The sequence below is a fragment of the Marmota monax genome, unplaced genomic scaffold, assembly GCF_021218885.2.
Source record: "Marmota monax isolate L192 unplaced genomic scaffold, Marmota_monax_Labrador192_F-V1.1 WCK01_AAM20220418_F8-fsc00226, whole genome shotgun sequence".
Taxonomy (NCBI): domain Eukaryota; kingdom Metazoa; phylum Chordata; class Mammalia; order Rodentia; family Sciuridae; genus Marmota; species Marmota monax.
The window spans coordinates 578,247-601,570 of NW_026693142.1; the positions used below are offsets into that span (position 1 = coordinate 578,247).

The following is a 23,324-nucleotide window of genomic DNA, read 5'->3' on the forward strand; positions in this document are numbered from 1 at the left end:
ACCGTCCTCCTCACACCATGCAGTGTGTCCACTTCACCACACAGCCTGCAGCCACGGCCTCTGTGTTGGCCTCCTGTTGCCGTGCACCTAGCCCCGAGGATGACCTCTCTTTAACAGAGGAGAGGTTTATTCCAGAGGTCTCAGCCCACCGTTGGGTGGACCCGGTGCCTCTGGGCCTGTGGCGGTCAGCACGCCATGGCAAGGGGGGCCTAGTGGGAGGGGCCACCGTGGCACTTCCAGTGAGGACATCCCAGCTCTACGCCTGCACCCGGGCCGGGCAGGAGGAGGGGAACTCTGGGGCAGCATAGGGTACAGACCGGCCATGGAGTTAGCCGTGTCCGGGGCCTCAGCTGTTGGCCACTTGGGGAAGTATTCATGCCAACGGGCTTCCTGCCCTTAAGGATTTAAATGCATCACTTAAGACATACCTCAAAAAAGGGTAGCATGGGCCTCTCGGAGCTGCGTGAATTCAGGGGTTACTGACCCTCACCAATCCGTAACTGGAGATTAGACTGGATCCTATTTATAATCCACCCATCTCTCTACTGGTTCCCCGAGTATTTATTGAGCACCTATTTTGCATAGTGACATTGCAATGCTGCTTTCTATGCCTTTAGCCATGAAAGATTAAGAGCCAGAAAAGCAATTTTAAACTTTATTTTCCCCCCAAAGCTGTAGTCTTTAGGAAGCTTTTCAATCCCTCAAAATAGCTTAGAAGATAAATGAGTAGAGTTTGCTGCACTAATTCACTCTCCAGATTTCAACATGATGTATGCCTTGCTTTGTTTATTGCTCAAATAAGCAAAATCAGAACGGAGTGCATGTTTATTCTGAGATATGCCGAGTCCACATCATTTCACTCTTCCTGAGTCATTTTTCACCAATCCATCTCCACCCACAGGCGATCCCTCACCAGCCTGCTATGGACTCTTTAGAATAAGTGAATAAGTAAAAAGGGAGGGGAGTGGTGGAAGGGCACAGACCAGCCCAGGGCCTCCACAGCCCGAGCTCTGTCTCTCTCTCTGCCTCTCACGCACCACACACGCCGGAGCATGTCAGAACAGCCCAGCGCGTGCTGGAGATGGACTGTGGCTTGGACTGCCTGGAGGGCGCTGCTGTGGTCCCCGAGGGAGGCTGGCCCGGGCTTGTCGGAGGGAGACTGGGTTCCAAGTCTGGAGACACCAGGGCTGTGTCTCCACAGGAAATCAGCACAGCAGAGGGATGTCTGCCCCCCGGGGTCTACTGCAGCATTGTCCACAGTAACTAAGATGCAGGGTCAGCCCAGGGACCCGTCAGCAGAGGAATGGATACAGAAAATGTGTCACGTGTGCCCAGGGGAGCACTATTCAGCCATAAAGAAGAATGAAATCCTGTCATTCCAGCACAGTGGATGGAGGGGGGCTGTTCAGTGGAGTGAGTCAGACACAGGGGACGAGGACCGTGGGAAGTTCTGTGTCACACGTCACACAGCAGTGATTGCCGGAGGTTGGAAGGGGCAGGAGGCCGGGTGAGGGAGGCGGACTTGATTAGTGCCACGGTCCAGGTGTGGAGACACCACTCTCAGCCCACTGATATTCACGACCAGCACGTGGTCACTGGAAACAAGACGCAGATCCGTAAAGCTCACCGCCAACACCTGTGTGCCTTCCTCACAGGGGAGCAGGACGGGCAGCCTGGGGAGGGGCGGCTTCGCGGTACCTGTGCCAACTGCCAGTGGTCGTCGGTGCCGGGGACGTCGTTCCTTGTCTCGTACAATGGGGATCCCTGTGGATCCTCCTTCTTCTGTTCTGGGTCGGTTCCCGCGATGTCTACTACGCAGAAGGAACTTAGAAGACTCTATTAGTATAGAGGTTCATCATTTAATAAATCATATTTCTGAAACAATGTCTGAGTGAGCAGCAGGTGGGCAGGGGCAGGTGGGTGGATGGGGACACTGTGATAGAGGGGTGAGTCATTCTGTTTCTCTGTGTGTGGGTGACAGAATGGCCTCAGGGAAGGGGAGGAGTGAGGAGGCACAGGGGCCCAGGGACCAGGAGCCTGTCCCAGCCGCAGAGGCTGCTCACTGGCCTGGATCGAACCCTTCACAGAGGAAAGCCTCTGGCCAGGCAGGGGGTGGCAATTGTAGGGCAGGCAGGACTGTGGCCACGTGGGAAGGCCACGTTGGTAGGAGCCAGTGGGCAGGGAGGTCAGGTGGAGCGCGGGGGAGCCCTTTCCACGACGCTGTGCAAACCCAGGGAGGTGCGTGGCGGAGTGCGCCCCAAGGGAACCAGGCACTCCTGAGCGATCCCGTGTCAGACTGGCTCATCATCGTCCCCGGTGCACTGCGGAGGCGCCCGAAGATGACTCAGGAGACCCAGGGTCGGGGGAGGGGAGGCATGGAAACCGTAGTTTTGTTCAGAGTTTCTGTAAAAACTGTTTTTAAAAAATAAAGCCTGCTGGGCACGGTGGCACACGCCTGTGATCCCAGTGGCTCAGGAGGCTGAGGCAGGAGGATCCTGAGTTCAAACCCAGCCTCAGCAAAAGCGAGGTGCTAAGCAACTCAGTGAGACCCTGTCTCTAAATAAAACACAAAACAGGGTTGGGGGTGTGGCTCAGTGGTCAAGTGCCCCTGAGTTCTATCCCTGGTACCAAAAATAATAATAATAATAATTAAAATTTTTCAAAAGCCTATTAACTTAATAAAGATGTCCCAAGAAGGCTAGTGGAAAGGAAAGGCCACGGTGGCCCACTTGGGGACAGGAAGCCCCAGCTTGGACAGAGAGGGGCCAGGAGGAAGGATGGGCAGCACAGTGTGGGAGAGCGAGCAAAGCAGGGCCTGGCAGCGGGTCCTCGGGAAGCCCGGGCTGGGCGCCTGCAGAGGTTGGCTGAGGTGAGGCCGTGGAGGGGGAAGCTGGGAGGGGGCCCATGTGGCCACCACAAAGGGAAGCGGTGATGGCCCTGGGACCCTCAGGCTCCTGCCGTGGCCACTGGGGCCACCCAAGGGGCGCAGAGCAGGGCCTGCCTGGGTAGCACCCTCTGGGACAAGCAGAGGACTGGCAGCCGTCCCTCCCACAGGCTTTCCTTCCTGAGACTAAATGCACAGGACACGATCCGGTGGGACCCCAGCCCGCCCCCTCTGATCCCCGACACAGGGACTGAAGCCCTGTTTTCACGGCTGAATTCCTCGGGGCGAGCGGCAGCAGGGCTGGGACACCTGCCCACCGCAGTGTGAGGCCGGCCCTGCAGGCCCTGAGGCTCTCTGCCACTCAGATGCCAGTTCCCAGGAGGGAGCCTCCGCGGGTCAGGGTGAGTGACCGTGAGCCCCCTGCTCATCGCAGACGCCCAGGAGAACCAGTGTGACAAAGTGGTGGCAGCAGGGTCCAGCCGTGGCCTGCTGCCTCCTCTGCCCTCGGGGCCTGGAAACCCCACGGAAGCCCAGGCCGAGGTGGGCCGGGCTGGCCTCTGGACCTTGCTGAGAGCCGCCCTCGCCCCAGGTGGCTCGTGTATTCAGAGGCGGGTGTCCAGTGCCCACGCTGTGCCAGAGGTGGAGGGAGCACTTATGTGGTCACTTCTGATGCCAAGATGGTGGGGTGTCGAGAGGGAGGTGACCGACTCTTCACCCCTCTCCATGACAGGCCTTAGAGCCAGCCAGACAGAAGGTGGGGACATTATTCGACTTTTTACTCTGAATAATTCTTTTAGACTTTAAAAAAGGCTGCACTCAGGGTGTGGAGATGGCTTGTTCCCCCAGGGCACCCTCCTCACCTCAGAGCAGGGACCCCAGGGGGAAATCCGCAGTGCTCCTGTCCCTCGGCCGACCTCGGGCCACCCTCCCACCTCCGCCAGGCTCCTCTCCCTGTCCCAGGACCCCATGGCCCTCACACCATCTGCCCCCTGGGCCCCAAGCCGCGCCCCCCCCCCGTCCTCCTGGTCCTCCAGGACCCCATGACTTTCAGAGAGAACTGGTCAGTCACTTTGAAGAGTGTCCCTCAGTCTGGGTTTTCAGGTGTTTCCCGTGTGTGGAGGGAGGTTGTGTTCGGGTCAGCGACTCTCTGTCCTTCCCAGGGTGTCCCGTGACAGCGGCTTGGCTCCTGGTGGCTTGCTCGTGGGATCATTCCTGCCTTGCAGTTGCCAGGGGTCTTGGGGAAGGGCTGAGACGGAGCCAACCTCTGATTCCAGCCTCCACCAGGGCCCGGCCTCTGTGCTGGTAGCGGGAGGGACTGGGTTTCCATCGCCCCTCGCGCTCACTCACATACAGGAGGAGGGTGCTCTCCTGCCCATGGCTGACGTGGCCACTTGTCCAGGTTGGAGTGAATGCTGGATGCCTGCTCCGAGTTCAGGCCCCTACTGTGAAGGTCACTGTCCTTCCAGGGTTGGACTTGGCTGTTGGGAATCCCTTAGGTCAGCATCGGCATTCTTTCTCCCATCCCTTTGGGAGTGCCTCCTTATTTTCTGACCCACAAGACGCCCAGCGCCTCCTGTACCTCCCTGCCTCCCGTGCATCTGCCCAGAGGCCTGCTTCCTCGTACTGGACGATGGTGTTTAGAGACCAAGGTCTGGTCATCCACGGTGCTCATTGCTCAGTTGTGCCTGCTTCTTGGCCTCTTGGAGGGCGGCACAGGGACAGGTGTGTACCTTAACACAGGGACATGTGTGTGTGGAATCTAGCTGTACGTGCATTAAACACCATCAGTTTACCCGGATACCTCTTACTCGGGCAACCTGCGCCTCCCCTTGGAGTTTCCCTCCCGCGGTCAGAAGGTTCACGGGGCCTCCGCGTTTCCCTGGTGGTTGGATTCTGTGGTTCAGACATTTGGTTTCAGATTTGAAAACCCCACCCCTGTGAGCAGCACGTTCGCTCCCTTGACTCCAGATTTATCCACGGTTCTTCTCATCTGCAGTGTCACGGTGTCCCGTCAAGATCCACCTCCCCGAGTGGCCCGTGGCCAGCCGTTGCTGCCGGGGCCCTTCAGCGTGGTTTTGCAGGAAACCTTCTGTACAGTGTTGGGTCACCCTCTGTCGGACCCACCCTCCCAGCCTCTGCTCTCTGCCACCCTCCTGCTGCCTTAGTACTCCCTAAGAGAGAAGGATGCTGTGTAGTTTATCCAACCACATATTGTTTCCAATGTTTATAAAGAAAAATGAAGTTGGATGACCATAACTCTCTGTGCTCTTGTGCTGTTGGAGGTGTACCCTCCTGGATGTGTCCTGTGCGAGTGTATTTTACTAACATTGCGAGGTTTCCCTCCAACACGAGCTCACCAACCCTGTGAGCCACAAGTTATGAGAGAGCCTGTTCCCCTGCAGCCTCGACAGCACCATGTGACATTCTTCTCTGTGCCCCTCTTTCTCTGGCCAGTCTTATAGGGGAGAAATATATGGTTTGATTTCTGCTTCTCTAATTCTATGGGTGCTTCTTCATGTTTGACGGCCATTTTTCTTTCTTTTTTGTGGATTGTGTGTTCCTGTTTTGTTCTCAGATTTTTATCATGTTTGCCTTTTGTGTCCTCCATTTTTAGAGGCCCCCTTGGAGACCTCTAAGTATTTGGGGCATTAGTGACTTTTGGCATGTGCTATGAACATTCCCAGCGCATCAGTCTGCTCTTGTTTAAGATGTTTTTTTCCATGCAAAATGTTCAGTGTTTCATATAGTCAGACCCATCAGTCTGTCTTGCCTCTAGGTTCTGAATCACCCTTAGAAATAGCTCCTCTACACCAAGCTCCCAGGATGTCCCCCACGTTTATGAAAAAGACATTTGAAGCACAGAAAAGTCAGGGTTTTTAGTAATCTATCTGCAACCTGCAGTGTCCAGCCCCTCTGCCAGGTGCCCGAGGGCCACTTGGCCAGGTGCCTCCCCTTATCTGGGACCCCTCCAAGCCCAGGAACCCAGGGAAAACTGCCCTGGAGCAGCACAGACCCACATTCCCAAGACTTTGCCTCCTGCGTGGTTTTTGTTCACGTGTTTCTTTGTTTTGTTCTGTACGTTGGTCCGCAGTGCGTTCAGAGTTCTCTCCTGATTCCTGCCCCTTCCTTACCTGCTTTACCTTCCTTCCCCTCTTGCCTCATCCTTTGTTCACACAGCCCCTAACACCCAGCATCCTCTTTTCTCAAAGACCATTCCACCATTTTCTCTGGGGATGAATGAGCGCAGTCACAGCCCCAGCTTCGGCTTAGGAAATGCGATGTCAAGGTAGAGCGCCCACTGCGCGCCTGCTGGTGCAGCGGGAGCCGGTGCCACTCCTCCCACGTCATCCAGAGCAGATGCAGAAGTCGTCTTTTCCGCATGTTGAAGGCAGCAGTCGATAGAAAAAGCACCGAGATGCTGAATACTTGCAATGTTATTAGGGATTGTTTGTTTTTTTAAAATTTCCCATAACCTACATTCATCATGACCTTTAAGGACAGAGAAGACTCTGTTGTCATGGTATTTTGCATATCAGTGAATGAAGAATGAAACATTTTAATGATGTTTGATAGGGCAAAACCTTCCGGTCCCCCTTCTCTCCCCTGCCTCTGTCCCCCCTCTCCCTCTCTGAGAGTTCCACCCAGAACGCCCCGTCCTGAGACGCTGTTTTTAGACAGTCAGAATGACCTGGAATTGTGCTTAGGAAGGACGGCCGTCAGGAGGGCCCGAGGCGACAGTGTGGCTGGGAGCGACACACGGGGCTGTGTGTGTCCGGGCTTGGCCTTGACATCCTGGGTATTTTAAAAACTGGTCTGTAGACCTCTCTGCATGTCTTCTCTGGGTGGATATTTAGATTTGGGTTGAAGGAGGGTGACCTGTCACCGCCGTGTAAATGTGTGCAGCTGAAGCTGCCTCGGGGCGGGGGCAAGACATGGCATCTGCGACGCAGAGGAAGCTCCTGGAGTCCGCGCCGCGGGAGGGGGAGGAGGAGGAGCTGGAGGGTGAAAACCAAGGCATCTTAAACTCCTGGTTCCCACTGTTTGTCTGTGTTTCTGTCTGTCTGTGTCTCCAGAGATCCTCAGAGTCTGGACCCTCCGGAGGTGAGCAACGCGAAGCTTCAGTATGCAGGATGGGGTCCCAAAGGCCAGCAGCTGGTAAGAGTCGCGAGCAGTAGCACGTTTGATCCTGATGGGGTGTTCCAGGGCGAGCGGATGACTGCACGTGGCTGGCGTGTGAGTGAGTGTGCGAGTCCAGCTGGGCTTGGGGCACAGGCCGTGTCCGAGTGGGAGATAGACATAGAACTGGACTGGCCTCTCTTCTGGTTCCCTGGATCCCTTCAGCCGAGCCCACCTGACCTGAACCTAGAGGCTCCACATGGTGGCGCTCCTGAGGAGGAGGCAGTGAGATATCCGAATCCTGGAGTCTCAGGTGTCCTCTTGTTCTCTTCTCCCGTGGAGGGTTCTGTGTCCACACGCAGAAGCCCCCAGCCCCTCGGCTTCACATCCTGGATTCCCACTCATACTGGCAAGGCTGGTGTTGCAGAGTCTGCAGCTGGTAGCACGGTGTGGTGGAAAGCGCAGCAGTGCTGTGAGCAAGGTCCAGGCCTGGACGCTGTCCCCCACGGCCCCTGGGCCACTGGCTGGGCTGCAGCCTACAGTGAGCAGCCTCTGATCAGGCGAGAGATGTGATGGCTGGACCCCCCCCACCGACTCTCACACCACGGGGGTCTGCAAGCCCCGCCCACTGCACAGAGGGACCCTTGCCCTTCCAGGGGCCCCTCGGCCCGCAGGACAGGCCACTGGGCTGACTCAAGTTGGCAGTATCATTCTTAAAGCTCTTTCATCTCTAAAAATGACATCAGAACAAAATGGGTGCTGACTTCTCTGCAGAGCCTCCCCACCCCCCGAGCCCCGCACACACTGCCAGGCAGCCCACTCTGGGGTCCCTCTCCCCCCACTGTTTGTCCCAGACGCTGCCCGTGGTGTGTAGATAGCCCGGTCCTCTGCTGGGCACTGCCCTCTTCACCTTGGTCCTCTGACGTGCCTGGCCTGGTGCCTGTGCTCACTAACTATTTTTTGAATGAAAGCATGGACAGACTGGCTCATCACTTAACATCTTGCCTAAACCACGAAGCCTGAAGTAATCCCCGAGAGGTAAGTAGAACTTAGGACAGATGCCAGGACGGCCCTAATGGTGCGGGAAGTCCCCTTCCTTCCCACTCCAAGGAGACCAGTGTCACTGAGTACCAAGTGCTAATGTTTGGACCGAGTACCAAGGTGCTAGTTGGCTGGTGGAGGTTTTGAGTTTTAAACTTACGTGGCCTTTGGGGGTTTTATTAGGCATCCTTATACTGCATTTAAGAGGAGCGGGGTGTGTTACAAGAGTGTCCGTGCGCTGAGCAGGGGTCAGAGATTTGCTCTGAGCAGGGGCCTGTGGCCAGGAGTCCAGGCCTTGCAGCCTGAAGGCTCCTCCCACAGCCGTCCCCCTGTGCGGTCCTGACCCACACGCAGACAGGACTGCAGGAGTCCGGGGCGTGACTGTGCCCCAGCAAGTCCTGTCACGCAAGGCGGGAGGACCTGGGCGGCTGGTCCACTGGCTGACCCTGGCCTTGGATCTTGTCCTCTGTGGGGCCTCCTCGACTGGGAAGGCCTGATCCCAGGGCCACTGCCCTGATGACAGGGACACTGAGCCTGCTCCGTCTGCAGATGAAACCTGTGATCGAGAGCAGGCCCTGGGCGGTGGGACCTGGCCATGCGTGATGCTCTCCTTTTTAACCAAGACTTTGGGCTTGGGAGGGCACCACAGTCCAGGCTGCCATGAGGCACAGACAGAAGGCTCCAGTGGGCAGCACCACCGCATCTGCACTCAGCCCTGGCAGCCTCTCTGATCAGCAGCCTCCTGTGGCAGCCACCAGGGGGCCAAGAAGCAGGACAAGCCCTGCCCCCTGGGCAGCCTTCCTCGGGCACCAATGCTCAGACAGGTCTGCACTGGGGAGAGCGGGCAGGGAGCGTCGTACTAAGGTTGACAAATCTGGCAAGGGGGAGAGAGCTCTGTTTCCAGGGAGAGGAGAGCATTTAGTGAAATGTCCTGTGCATGCCGAGGACCAGACTCGAGTGACGTCCATTAATGACTTATAAAGGCCTCTGATCAATTTGGGTTAATTTGGTATTCATTGTAAAAACATTCGTCACGGGCACTGAAGTCCATGACAGTAGCCAAGAAATTAATATCCAGGGATGGAAATCGCCCTACGTGTCCCCAGATAATGGATGGAGACAGTTCGGTGAGTGATTTACTAGCCCTACCAAGGGCCCTTCAGAGGCAGCGCGGCGTGTTCTGCCGCAGGGCTCTGCGGGGCCAAATCAGCTTCCCGTCCCTGCACTCAAGTAAATAAGCCGCGTTTTTGGTAGTTAACCTGAAGGATGATCAGTTAAAGAACTGGGAGTCAGGAAATGGCTGCAGAAGCTCCTTCCTGCTGCCGACCATCTCTCTGAAGATGCAGGGATTCAGCAGACAAAAGCTGAGTCGTAACCGTGGTCATGGAAAACGGCATGGAGGTTCATGGGAGTTTGAAAAGACAGCTACCGTACAACCAGCAGGCCCACTCCTGGGCACGTATCCAAGGAGATAAAATCAGTACGTTGAAGACACATCTACACCTCCGTGTTCATTGTAGCACAATACAAAACAGCCAGGAAACGGGATCCCCCTGAGTGTGCACCAGTGGACACGTGGATAAAGAAAACGTGCCCCCCACACACAGTGGAATCCTGTTCATCCGCGAAAAGGAATGAAAGCCCATCATTTTGACAACATGAATGGGACCAGAAGACATGATTTTAAGTGAGATCAGCCAGGCACAGAAAGACAAGAACTGCGCAGCCTCACTCCCAGGGAGAAGCGGGATGCAGTCTCCAGAGGCTGGGAGGGAAGGGGAGGGAGGGGTGGGGACAAGGTGGTCCGCAGTCTCGTCTTAGTGAGACCCCAGGAGTAAGGCTGGTGTGCACTGAGCGACTGTGAGGCACTGGACACTCCAAGAAGCCAGGAGAAAGGATTCGGCATAGATTCACCACAAGGAAATGACCAGGGCTCCAGGAGACAGATTCGCTCACCCCGATTTGAACACTGTGCTATACACACACATATCAGAACCTCACAAGGTACCCCACATGCAGGTACAGGTGTGTGCATCCATTAAAAATAAATTTCAAGAAATGCCCCTTCAAAAATATGGCTAGGAGGACTAGAAGAACATGGAACGCATGTCATCTGTTAAATGATACGAGGACCCGAGATAAACTGCCTGGTGTGCGTTTGTGTGTGGGAAAGGATTGGATGTCCTGTATTCATCAAAATAATTATTTCGCTGATCAGGCTGTGGGCATTTCCCTGTTTCTGAAAGTTTCTTGGATGCAGCAACATTGTATTTCCATTTAAAATTGAAAGGAGTGGAAAATTTATTGGCAGATATGAGATCTAGGACTTCACTCAGACGGCCCCTGCTCGGGTCGCCTCGTGGGGAAGATGCTCGTGAAGGACCAGCACCCACCTCAGGGTCTTTCATGGCACGGGTCCCAGGCTCTTCCCAGCTCTGCTACAGACCTTTGAGGGCTTTTCTGGAACTCAGTCTTTTCTCATTAATATATATATTTTTTTTGTACCGGGGATTGAGCTCGGGGCACTCAACTACCGAGCCACATCCCCAGCCCTAGTTTGGATTTTATTTAGACACAGGGTCTCACCAAGTCACTTGGCACCTTGCTGTGGCTGAGGCTGGCTCTGAACTCGCGATCCTCCTGCCTCAGCCTCCCAAGCCTCTGGGATTTCAGGCGTGCTCCACCATGCCCAGCTAATAGAATTTTTAATTAACAAATCCTAGTTGTATGTACTTATGAGGTACAAAGGTGATGTATATTTAAAAATAACTAAGATTTATTTCAAACATCTTAACTCAAAAAAAAAAGTGATAATGGAACTCACCATTAAGCCTGAGCAAAATTAAGGGAAAGTATTTGGGGGCTGGAAACAGAGCCTGCCTGGCTGCCCACCAGGTCTGTGAGGGTCAGTCTCTCTTCTCCCTTGCCAGAGCTCCCTAAATGCGATTGCCACCAAAGCAGAGGATTATTTCTTATGAGGAATCAGATTTAGAAGGGAGCCCGACATCAGCCTCACAATATTGGGTTAGAGAGTTCCAGGATGATCTATCAAAGCGAGTTCATAAGCAGGACCGGGTTCTGCATTAAGGAGGAGTGCATTTGCTGATAGGCTCTTGAGCCAGCGTAGCAAGGCAGCTATACATTAAAATAGCCCTGCACATGTCTGGGCGGGCAGAGCCAGGGTGGCCTCTGCAGCCACAGAGGAAGCAGGCCTGGACGTTAGAAGTTTCCAGGGGTTAGAGGTGGGCAGGAAGCTCTGCTGTCTGCTGCTCTTTCTCCTGGGTGCACATAACGGTCCTTTGTAGATTATGGAATTCTCCCATTTGGGGGGAGGAAACACCTTCAAAATAATTCCTACAAAGTTTCACAATTGGCAGGAATCAGCCTCAAGGCTCTGTCTCCTCTGCTGTGTAGAATGACCGTGCCTTTTTGGTCACAAAATTGCTGAAGTGTTGTCAGCCCCACTTACTGTAGCAGTTAATCTTACGCTTCTTTGTTTTATTATTCAACTCGTTCGCTTTTGAATAACTTTATTTCCCAGACTGAATGTAAGCTGTTCAAGGACAAAGAGTGTTTCTCATTATGTTTTTATCTTCCATGGCCCATTGCTCAGTGTTGAGCAGAGTATAGGATCTCAACAAATACTTGTTAAGTGAATGATATCCAGGAGGAAAAGTAAAATTAAATGTCAGATTTATGGATGTAATGTTCAAAATCCATGGAAATTGGAAAAACTTGATGTCCTAACCTAAAAGATTTAAGATGGAACAACTTGTCGGGGGGTTGATTAAGTCAGCTGTTCAGATGGAGCAACTCGAGGTTCTTGAGCCAGACATTTTTCCCTAAAATGTTTGCTGTGCTACAAAAGGTCTTAAAGATGTGAATTCTCACTCTCGAGACTGTTGAGAGTGGGCTGAGCTGAGCAGAACAATAGGGTCAGAGGCCCCTGGCTTGCCATGGGAGTGCAAGGGTGAAGGGCCTGTTTGGTCCCAGGCACCACGGGAGACTTGGTTCTTAATGTCAAGGACGAGCCAGACCTCATGGGCTGCTGTTGCATATGCACCCTCCAGCCTGGAACTGAGACTGACCCTCATTAAGTCCCCTCAGAGGTGAGGTCTGATTCCCTAGGACTGAGGTGGCGCTGGGCACCAGGAGCCCCAGGGACCCTGCTCTGCACTCACATTGGAGTGTCACTGGCATGGGTGTCGGCAGACACCAGGACTCTGTGACCTCTTTAATAAACTTGGGAGCTTCTCAACAACTCCAGTGTTGTGACAAAACAAAGCCCATGTGAGATTGTTTTGAGTAGGAAGGCCTATAACCAAGACGTGTTTTACACAAGAGCACCATCGTTCAAAGCATCCCGGGGAAGCTCCCTTCTCACATCTGCCGGCAGTGTCAGCCGAGCTGCGGTCTGAACAGGTCCTGGCCGATTCATGCATTCTACCCAAAGTTCAGTTCAGGATATTACAAAACTGGTTTGTTTTCTTTTTCTTCTAACCCTGGGTGAGGAGTCAGTGTCTGTATCGATCCATGATTTTGCAATATCAATCATTTTAGTGTAATTTTCTCCCATTAAGCCATAAGCAATCACGTATACTGAAGTGACAGCCTGTTGCAGCAGAAGCACTGGATTCCAGACAGACGGTCCCACTGGGTGGCTGTATAGGTCAGGACAAATAACCAATAACTGCAACCCTTGATTCGGGTCTTGCAGTGTCTAGCCTTCTTGCTGGGAATCTTGTACTGGATATTGCCTCTTTTGCTCATATTATCTCCATTTAGCAGTAAGAAAACACAAGTTCAGTTAATGGTTGGATTTGACCAAGGTCATGTGGTGATGGTATTGTAACTAAAACCCAAGTGCCACTGTCCTGACCCTTCCCTCTGCACCAAACTCTAATCTGAGTTTAGTGTCCAGAATGGCTTATCTCAAGACCAAATGAGTTCATGTCTCTGGGAAAGGTCTTTTAAATGACCTGCAAATTCCAAGTGTTATTATGACAGTGAATGCTGCTGTCTGTATTGAAGACCACCCACAAGAACATTTTCTTTGGCAGTACACAGAGGCAGTGTCTCCTGATGCAGCTTCTGGGATGTTAGCCTAATGCCCTTGTCTTTCTCCATACTGAGCATTCTGAAACTGAGTGGTATTCTAACCTAACCAATACTGTCACCAGAAATCTTTGCAGGGCCCATAAAAGAGCTGCTACAGCCCCCAAGCAGACACTAAACCCCAAATGGAGTGAAGTGTCCCTCCTTGAAGCACTCCTCCTCTGGAAGGCTGGACTGTCAGTCCAGGACAGTCAGTCACGTGCAGGATGAGCTGGATCATTTTAGAGAATGGTTGAACAAATACAGCTGTGTGTCTCCTCCCAGGGAGTGACCTGGACATTTTCCAAAGTTTTCTATGTTTTACTGGGGTTTGTTTATTTTAGATGTATTTTTATATATTAATGAAGTATTTTATAAGTAAAAGTTGTCAAACTGAACCCTCGTATGCCCTTTACTCAGCATGAAATATTGAACATTTCCAAGCCCTGCAGAGCTCTGAGCCCCATCCCATCCACATTCCCTCCTCCACATGATGGATTCTCTTTATGCTTCTCTGACAGTTTATAAAAATAGCTTTACCATGTATTTGTGAATCCCTAGGCAATATCGCGTTCATACTTTTAACTTCACAGTAGCTATTACGGCATGGCGTAGGCACTCCCGTCACTCTGTTTTGCACTGAGTCTGTGTGTGGTCTTCATGGGTGCTGACGCACGGAGCTGTGGTTCGTCATGTTCACACTGCGTGGTGCTCCTGTACACTCATGTGTCAACACCAAGTGGTGGTCCCTTTGCCATGTCTCAGAATGCGTGTATCCAGTCTCGTGTCTGTGGATATGCAAATTGTGTCTGGTTTTCATTTTAAATCTTTCTACAGTGTTGCTGTATGCATTTTGCTCCTGTTCCCCAGTGCACCCGAGCAAGAGTCTATGTAGCTTTTACTGTGCATGTAATTGACTGCTAAGGAATTGAATGTCTTTTCATAGATACGGTTCCTCTAGGTGTTACATCTTTGTGTGTGGGTGTGGGGGGGTGCTGGGGACTGAGCTATATCCCCAGCCCCAGGTGTTACATCGTCTGTAAATCACCTGCTCATGTCTTTTAATGTATCTTGGCCTTGGGTGGGTGGGGGGGGGGCTGTCATTTTCTTATTGATGTGATCCTTTCTCCAGTTCTTTTTCAGTGATGCCATTTCTAATATTTTTTTCTGATTTTACAGCTTCTTTTTCACTTTAATATGAATATAATTTGGTTGTAAAATATATTAATTTCAATGAAATTTATCATTTATGGTTTGAATTTTTATATCTTCTTAAAGAAACTTCTTCCCACCCTGAGGACTTAAAAATATTATTTTATATTACCTTACAATATTTTTGTTCAATTTCATCTTTCACAATTATGTCTTTACTCTACCAGAAATTGATTTGGGGATAGGCATGAAGCATATTTAATATTAATTTTCTATAGATATTACCACACATCTCAGAACTAGTTATTGGAAAAGTCTCCCTGTGCTCATCGATCCTTGGAGCTGCTTCTGCCATTTATTAAATGTTTGGGGGGTGAGTTTGGTTCCAGACTCTCCATTGTGTCCCCCTGATCTTTTGTCTGTGGAAGTAATTAAACATTCTTAACCATTGTAGCTGCATGAGAGTCCCCCAAACACACAGTACTTGAGAGTGCTTTGGCTGTCTTTGGTCATGTGTGTGTGTGTGTGTGTGCGCGCGCGCACGCGCGCGCGCGTGCGCAAACAACTTGGAATAAGTTTGTTTGGTTCTTTTGTAAAACTTTTGGGAAATGAATATAAATTTCATTAGATTTATACACAAATTGAAGGAGAATTTTATAAGCTTTGATATTGAACTGCCCAGTATGTAGCATTATTCTCAATTTGTTTACTTTAAAAAAAAAGTCTTTCACTAAGGTTTTGTAAATTTTCTGTGTTGCTTGCAAATCTTTTGCTTGAATTTATTTTTAGATATTGTTGTATTCAGCTTTATGTCACTGTGACCAAAGGCCTGACAAGAAAAATATAGAAGAGGAAAAGTTTGTTATGGACTATGGTTTCAGAGGTTCAGTCTATGTTTAGCCAACTCCATTGGCCAGGGCCCAAGTGAGGCAGAACATCATGGCAGAAGGGTGTGGTGGAGGAGAGCAGCTCAGGACATGGCACCAGGAAGGAGAGAGAGCTTTGCTTATCAGGGACAAAACATAAACCCCAAAGGCACACTCCTAGTGACCCCTTCTTAGCCACCCCGACCTTCCTGTAGTTACCACCCAGTTGATCCATTCAAGTGGATTAACCCATTGATCAGGTTGAAGCTATAATAATCTAGTATTTTCAGCTCTGAAGATCCTTGCATTGTGTCATAAATGATCTTTGGGGGACACCTCATATTTAAACCCTAACATTCCCTCCTGGCTCCAAAAAGCTCAGGCCAACATGCAAAATACATTTAGTCCATATCCAAGAGTCCTCAGAGTCTCCACAGGTCCAGCATTATCCAAGAGTTCAACTCCAAAATCCCATCTGAGAGTCAAGGCAAACTAATGAATATTTTCCCCTATAAAAATCAAAAGCAAGTCCCATATATACAATATATAAAGACACAGTAAACATTTCCATTCCACAAGGGAGAAACAAAGGCATAGAAAGAAGGGATGGGATCAAAGTAAGACAAAATTCAGTTGGTAAACAAGTCCTGGGGCACAGGGTATCATGATGTTCTTTCCCAAGGGCTTGTGTAGCTTTCCCGAGGCCTTGCTAGTCACAGCCCATGGCTCTGTCTTGGCTTGCCTCTGCACAATCCTGCACCTTTCCTTGGGAGTCCAGTTCCACAGAACTGGAAGCTCTCAATCGTGGGGTCTCTACTGCAGCTTCCTACTCACTTCGCGCATCACCCTCTCAGATGCAGCCCACAGAGACATGGATCCTGCGGCACGTTTCCTGAACTCCCACGCCTTCCTTTGAAATCTTGGTAGAAGCCTCATCACCCCCTAATTCCAGCATGCCACAATCCTGCAGAACCAGCTCTACCTGGTTGATTCCAAGGTCTGCCACCATCTTGAACAGTAGCCAAGGTTCCTGAGACCATGGCTGCAGCAGCCTCTGAGTGCTTGGGTGGCTGAGCACCGTGAAACATTCCTAGGCCCCCCTGTACTCCCATGGTCTCTTCTTGAAGGAATTTTTACTTTTGTACCCTTGAGCCTGAGATGAGTGTGGTTGCCAGTTCCGGGAATGATCTCAAGCTATCTCTCCTATTGGCTATTGGTAAAGTATTTGGCATTTCTTTAGTGACTATAATCTCTTTAAAACCACACATTCCTTAGCCCCAGTTTTACTTGCACTTTTCTGATCAAACTCCAAGTTTTTCAAATCTTTCTGCTTCTGATTATCACAACAAACTTGGCTAAATGTTGCCAGAAATACCCATGCCACCACCTGAATGTTGTACTGCCTTGACATTTCCTCTGCCACATTAAATATTCCATCATCTTTAAAATCAGACTCACATGGTGGCTCATGACTGTGATCCCAGTGGCTCTGGAGCCTTAAGTAGGAGGTTCAAAAGTTCAAAGCCAGACACAGCAACAGCAAGACACTAAGCAATTCAGTGAGACCCTGTCTTTAAATAAAATACAAAATGGAGCTGGGGATGTGGCTCAGTGGTGCCCCTGAGTTCAATCCCTGGTATCCGAAAACAAAAACAAACAAACAAAAAAATATCTGTTTATAAAATCAACCTCACAGAAAGTCTCAGGACTTGGAGAAAATATAGACATTGTATATACCAGAATGTTTGGGCTCTGGTCCAATTCCAATAGAGTCCTCCTGTTCTAAAACCTCATGAGCCCAGTCTTTACTGTCCACAGTCCTCTCATCATTCTGGTCTTTTGAGTTCCCACTAGAATTACTCCTCAAGTTCACTTACAAAATTCTAAAGTTTTCCCAGCTTCTGAACCACATGATCAGGTTACTCACAGTAATGGCCCCACGTCTCAGTTCCAATTTCTGTGTTACTCTGCTATTCGTCAATGTAACCAAAGACCTGACAAGAAAAATGTAGAAGGGGGAAAGTTTATTTTGGTCCATTGTCTCAAAGATTCAGTCCATGGTCAGCCAATCCCATAGCTCTAGGCCTGGAGTGAGGCAGAACATCGAGGCAGAGCGCATGGTAGAAGAAATCAGCTCAGGACGAGACAGCAAGGAAGCAGAGAGATCTCCAATCACCAAGGACAGAATGTCAACCCCAAAGGCTCACCCCCAGTGACCTAGTTCCTCCAGCCACAGCCTACCTGCCCACCATCCACTAACCCACTGATTAGGTAGCAACCCTTCTAATCATTTGCCCCCTGAGAATTCTTGCATTGTCTCTCACATGAGCTTTGGGGGACACCTTATATCTAAATCATAACAGGTATTTTGTTTAGATAAATGTGGCACCATTGTATATACTTCATTTTTAAAATATGGCTTTTCTAACTTATGTTCTAGTTAATAGAATTGCATTTGTTATTTTATATTTATTTTGTTCCTAGCAGCCTTGCTAAACTCATTCAATTCCAATAATCTGTGATTTTTTTGACTAGGTATGTAGACTATTACATCCTCTCCAAATAATGATGAGTTTATTTATTCCTTCTTCATCCTCTGCCAGAAATGCTTTCAGGTGTTTACCACGTACTGTGAAGCAGATTGATTCTTCAGATTCCTCAGTCAGTCCTAGAGAGGATATCTGTATTTCTGATTTTATGAATCTTTGTTTGTTTGGTTCTTCTTATTTTTGTGGCTCTTGTGGTTTCATTCTATTTTTCTTTATTTTGAATGGATTTTGAATTTTATGAAGTGTGTTTTTACATCTATTTGGATAATCGTGGCTTTTCTCTTTAGTCTGTTAGTGAGGCACACTGTCAACCAATACAAAACCAGCCTTACTTACCCAGGACAGAATCTGTCTGGGTGTGATACATTTTCTTTCTTGTATAGATATTTCTAGATTTCAAACTAATATGTTCTTTGGGATTTTTGCATCTGTGTTCATAAGTGAAGTTAGTGTACTGTTGTGTTAAATTATGTTATTTTTCTTAAATCACTTTATTGAAATGGCTTTTAAATAGGTATAAACACAAACTAGATATGAACTTGTATAACTAAAAGCGAAGTACAATTTATCAGTTAACTTCAGCAAATCCAGAAAGGCAACAGTAATGTAGTTTATCGTGCTGAGCTCACAGCAGCTCCAGTGGGGTGGACCCTGATCTGGGGCCCACTGCTCCTGCTCACTTCCTGTCCTGCCACACACCCTGGTGGTTTTGCTCCAAGCTCTTCACCTCGTGATGATGCTCACAGCCCTCTTCTGCAGGCCAACCCACCCTGCCTTGTGGTCGTTCTGGCCCTGAACACTGCAAGGGGTTTCCTCATGGCCTTGCTCAGAAGGAGGACGTCCTTGGCAACTCGGGCTCCCTTCTGTTATTTCCTCTTTGGCCCACAACAATGAAAGACGTGCCCTTTGGCACCAGGGGCTTGTAAACACCAGCTACAGGCAGATGATAGACTCAGACGACGGGCGGTCACCTGTGATTCAGGATACCTGGTGTAAATTTTAGGCTTCTTGTCAAAGTGCACGTGTGACGCTTTCCCGAGGCCTGCGTCCCCAGAGTCCCACCGTGTTCACGTGGTCTGAGAAACATCGCCCAGAGCTTGTTTTGGTTTTCTTTCCCAGAGGGACCACTAGCCCGAGTCTGCCTTTGAGCACACGCTAGCCTCCCATTTGGAGCGGGAGGTGAGAGTGGAACCGGAGGTGAGGGGTAAGGAGGCTTTCAGGAAAGGCCCTCCCCCCCAGGTGTCATGCAGGAGATGGCTGAGCAGACAGCAGAGTTTGCTCTCTGAGGGTCACTGCTTTCCATCAAGGGCTGGGGAGAGAGGGAGCCATGGCCCTGGGGGTGACCTCTGCCTACTGGAGGGAGGGAGGGGACAGACCCTCCACCACCGTCAGGTGAACATGTGGGCCAGGTCTTTCCCTCCTGCCACCCACACAGGCCCCAGGCATGCCGACAGGAGGCCCCTGTTCATCCCCTTCTAAGGCTGCTTTATTCTCATTGGAGCCAGACTTTGATTAAGTGTTAAGAGAGGGGGAAAAACAAACACCCTGGTGGTTTTGCTCCAAGCTCTTCACCTCGTGATGCCGCTCACAGCCCTCTTCTGCGGGCCAACCCACCCTGCCTTGGGTGCCAACTGCCCTGAGTGTCTGTGGGCTCTCCCCTCCTACCTGGTGGACACTGAATAGTTTAAGCAAAACTAGTAAAACCTAGGACATTATTCAGGGTTTCCTTGGTGGAAAAGGTTTCTTTCTCAGGACCTCCTGTGGTAGTGATTTTCAAGTGTTTTGATGAAACTCAAACTATTTTATGAGATTGTTCTTGTCCACACACTACATGAGCAGAATTCCTTAATGTTACAGAAGGATGGACATTTGCATGGTCAGTGACGGGATTTTAGGAATTACAGGCCGAGGGTCCCAGAAGACTGAAGCCCAGAGGAAGGAAAGGACTCCGTTTTCAATTCTCTTTCTAACTTTGGATTACAGACAAGGAGAAAGCCCCTGGCATCTCCTGATACTTTTTAACAATGAGAAAGTAAACAGACACAGAACCTTAATCATGCTTCAACTGAGTTAGTAATAATGCTTTGGGTTGTTCTGATTTTTTTCATATTTATTTTATGCTTACTGCTGCTAAGAATACTGGTGTTCCCTGCAGTGGTGATACCAAAATTCACTTATCTATAAAACCTCTTTACGTAAAAAGGCAATTGATTGAAAAAATACTTGCAACAGTGTCACTGAAATATTGCAGCAAGTGGTGCACGTGGCTGTTGGTCAACCCGACTTTGGGGAGGAACACAGCATTTAGGACCAGTTTGGGCTGATTGGAACCTGCCCTGACTCCCCAGCCTCAGTCTCCTCACCCATAAATGGGCTGCCAAGGCCTGCCCAGGATGCTGTGCAGGTTCTGTGATCACCCACAGGCAGTGTCTCTTGCCACAGCAGATGGAGTGCCCTCTTGGCCACAGGTGCTGGGGAAGAAATCTAATATTATCTTGGATCTGCACCAAAGACGTAATGATTTTTGCACAAGTGATGAAAAATTTACCAAATGAAGAAGCATGAACTTCCAAGCAGACCATTAGCCATTTTGACCTTGAACCTTCTGAGACGAAACCCTCATCCATAAAATAAAGATGATTAAGAGAACCATTTTGCATGATTGTCGGGGGCATGTAAGGTGGTGTGTACGACGAACCCACTCAGTAGTGATCACAGAGGTGCGGAGAAGGCAGCCGGTGATGTGGCTACTTGACAGTCCACGTTGGGGGACTTCTAGGACTTGCCACCCGCAGGTGTCCTCGTGCGCATCAAATAGCTTTCAGCGTCTGGACGGAAACCCTTCAAGAAATGTTTGGGGTCAAGAGACAACAAGACCTTGAGGGGCGTTTCTCCAGAGCTTTGGGAGTTTGGGCTTCTCAGTTCTAACTTTGTGATTCAGTGTGGCGCCCAAGTCTCAGTGGAGACACCCTCACTTTGTTAATTAAAAGTTCAGGGCAGCAGAAGCCCTTTCTCCTTGTGATGCTTTTTAAAAAAATGGTTCTTTCTTGGGTTTATTTGTCTATTGATAATCACATTCTAGGCTCTTATGGGTCTTCTTAAGGATTCTCAAGTGGAGACCTGGCACCCTGCTGGCATGTTTATAAGGCACCAGCCTCTGATGGGTGTGAGCTGAGGTGCGACTGTGGGCTTGTGCTGGCTTCCATGAGGGAGGAGGGCAAGAGCTCGAGTGGCCCTGGAGGGGGACCCTTTGCAGTAAGCATTCCATTAAACTCCTCCAAGTCACATTTTCATAATGCCAAGTGATATTTTGCAGCTTGGATGTCTCCTGATATTTTAAGGAGTTTGAAATTTTGCTTTATTAATTAACATTTTCATTTTGCTTAAATTCTGGAGTGCACTGATTTTCCACAAGTGCTAATTAGCGAGCTCAGAGCTGAAGGCTGGCTGCATATTAAAACATTTCATCACACGCTCCCTGCCGCGCTCAGAGATGTCCTCATTCAGCCTCGCCAGCCTTGCAGATGGTGGGAGGCCCTGGCTGGTTCTGCTCACAGGCTTGGGGCCTGCTCAGACCAGGATGAGTCCCGGTTCCAACAGGCTCCTCATTTTCAAGGAGCTATAGCCACATCTGTCTTTAAGCACACTCTATTCCTGGTGCCAACACCAGCATGTGACATGAGACCCTCAGAGCACCCAGGACTATACCTTCTGCCCACAGCCGCGGCACAAGTTCCTGTCGTGTGGCATGTCCAGGCGTGTGACCCTTCTTCATCAGTCTAGAAGGCCCTGGAAATATCCATCCAAGCCCTAGCAAAAGCAGGGGGAGTCACCTCCCAGGTGTCACAGGGACAGTGTACATACATATGGAAGGTCTGTGTACCTGTGTCCATTTGGGCTTCTGTGACAGAATACCATAGACTGAGTGGTTCACAGAGAACAGAAACTTATTTCTATTCAGTCTGGAGGCAGAAAGTCAGAGACCAACGCTCAGAAGATTTGATAGACACCACAGAGGGCCTGAGGACCCTGTTCCTGCCCTTTCCTCGGGTGTCCTCTAAGGGAAAGGGCGGCCAGGAGCTCTCTGGGCCTCCTTCCCACTCTTGAGGACTCACCTGCCTGACCTCATCACCGCCCTGAGGTCCCATCTCCTCACGCCATCACCTTGGGATCAAGGGGCACATTTGGTCCGTAACACCACACAGGAACACCGGGAATCTGGGATCTATATACATGATTTTCATATTGACCACCCAGGAGTTTTCAATCCATGATAAAGTATGAAGATCAGCTCTGATCTCTCAAGGCCTGGCAGGGCACCCTCTGTCATTTAGACAAGCCACCTCAGCTGACCTTGGGTTGCCAACCCTCCTGGACGGAGGGGTTCCCAGGACGTTCCTATTAATGCCAGCAAGTCCAGGGCAAGCTGATGGCTGTTTGCCCCACTGAGAACTCCCTGGGTGTGGAGGCTCCTCCGCATCAGCCCACCAGAGTCAGCCCCCGCCCCCGCTCTCCAGGTACACGTATGCACACACATGCAGATCGCGCAGGCACACACACGGTCCCTGTGAGTCCATCTGGTGATTCATTCACCTGTTCCCCACTTTCTCCTGGTGTGCATACAAAGTGATATTTGCCACCTTGGACAAAACTTCAAAATAGTCCATGCTTTGTATTTAAAATAGGCCCTGGGTCTGCGGTCAGCCAGAGCATTTGCAGAGGCATTTGAAGGAGGACGGGAGTAGAATGGCTTCACCTGGAGGGAGACCTAGGAGGCTGGGGGGGGAGCATGTGACTCGGTCCTAGGCCCTCTGTGGGAGTGCGGCAGTGGAGGAGCAGGTGGGCTGGCGGGGCCTCCTGCAGGGCCCAGTGAGCTGAACTCAGGTAGCTGCCCTGGTGGGCGCTGCATTACGGGGACTGAGAACTCAAAGGAGCCAGACCCATGCCATGAGCCCCTCCGCTGGCCCAGAGCCCTGCTGGGGCTTACACAAGCTAAAGAAAAGAGTGAAGGCCCCACCGTGGCCCCAAAGAGATGAACACTTGACAAGAGTATGGCTGTGACACAAGCTAAGAGTTCTCACAGAGTTTCAGAAACCAAAGTCCTACGGCCTGTTTAGGAGAAAGAGGAATTGTGCAGTCACCACTGTGGTTCGAGGGGCTAAGAGAGCTCTGCAGCACGTGGTGACTTGGCCTTGGGGGCTTGGAGAACTTGAGAAGCAGGCACTGCAGGGGGTGGCAGGTCTGGGCTCTGTGGGTGGCAGGTATGGGCCTGTGGGTGGCAGGCGTGGGCTCTGTAGGTGGCAGGTATGGGCCTGTGGAGGTGGCAGGCATGGGCTCTGTGGGTGGCAGGTGTGGGCTCTGTGGAGGTGGCAGGCGTGGGCTCTGTGGGTGGCAGGTGTGGGCTCTGTGGGTGGCAGGTGTGGGCCTGTGGAGGTGGCAGGCGTGGACCTGTGGAGGTGGCAGGCGTGGGCTCTGTGGGTGGCAGGCGTGGGCTCTGTAGGTGGCAGGTGTGGGCTCTGTGGGTGGCAGGTGTGGACCTGTGGAGGTGGCAGGTGTGGGCTCTGTGGGTGGCAGGTGTGGGCTCTGTGGGTGGCAGGTGTGGGCTCTGTGGGTGGCAGGTGT

The 23,324-nt window shown here is 50.7% G+C and overlaps 1 protein-coding gene across 4 annotated transcripts in view; it reads left to right on the forward strand.

The window, feature by feature from the left end:
- Dpp6 (dipeptidyl peptidase like 6) overlaps nt 1-23,324 on the forward strand; it is a 734,784-nt gene that overhangs the window by 571,693 nt on the left and 139,767 nt on the right. For all 4 annotated transcript variants that reach the window (XM_046455142.2, XM_046455141.2, XM_046455143.2 and 1 more), the window contains exon 7: nt 6,958-7,039. In XM_046455142.2, coding sequence (XP_046311098.1) covers nt 6,958-7,039 — 82 coding nt within the window. The remainder of the gene's footprint in view (nt 1-6,957; nt 7,040-23,324) is intronic.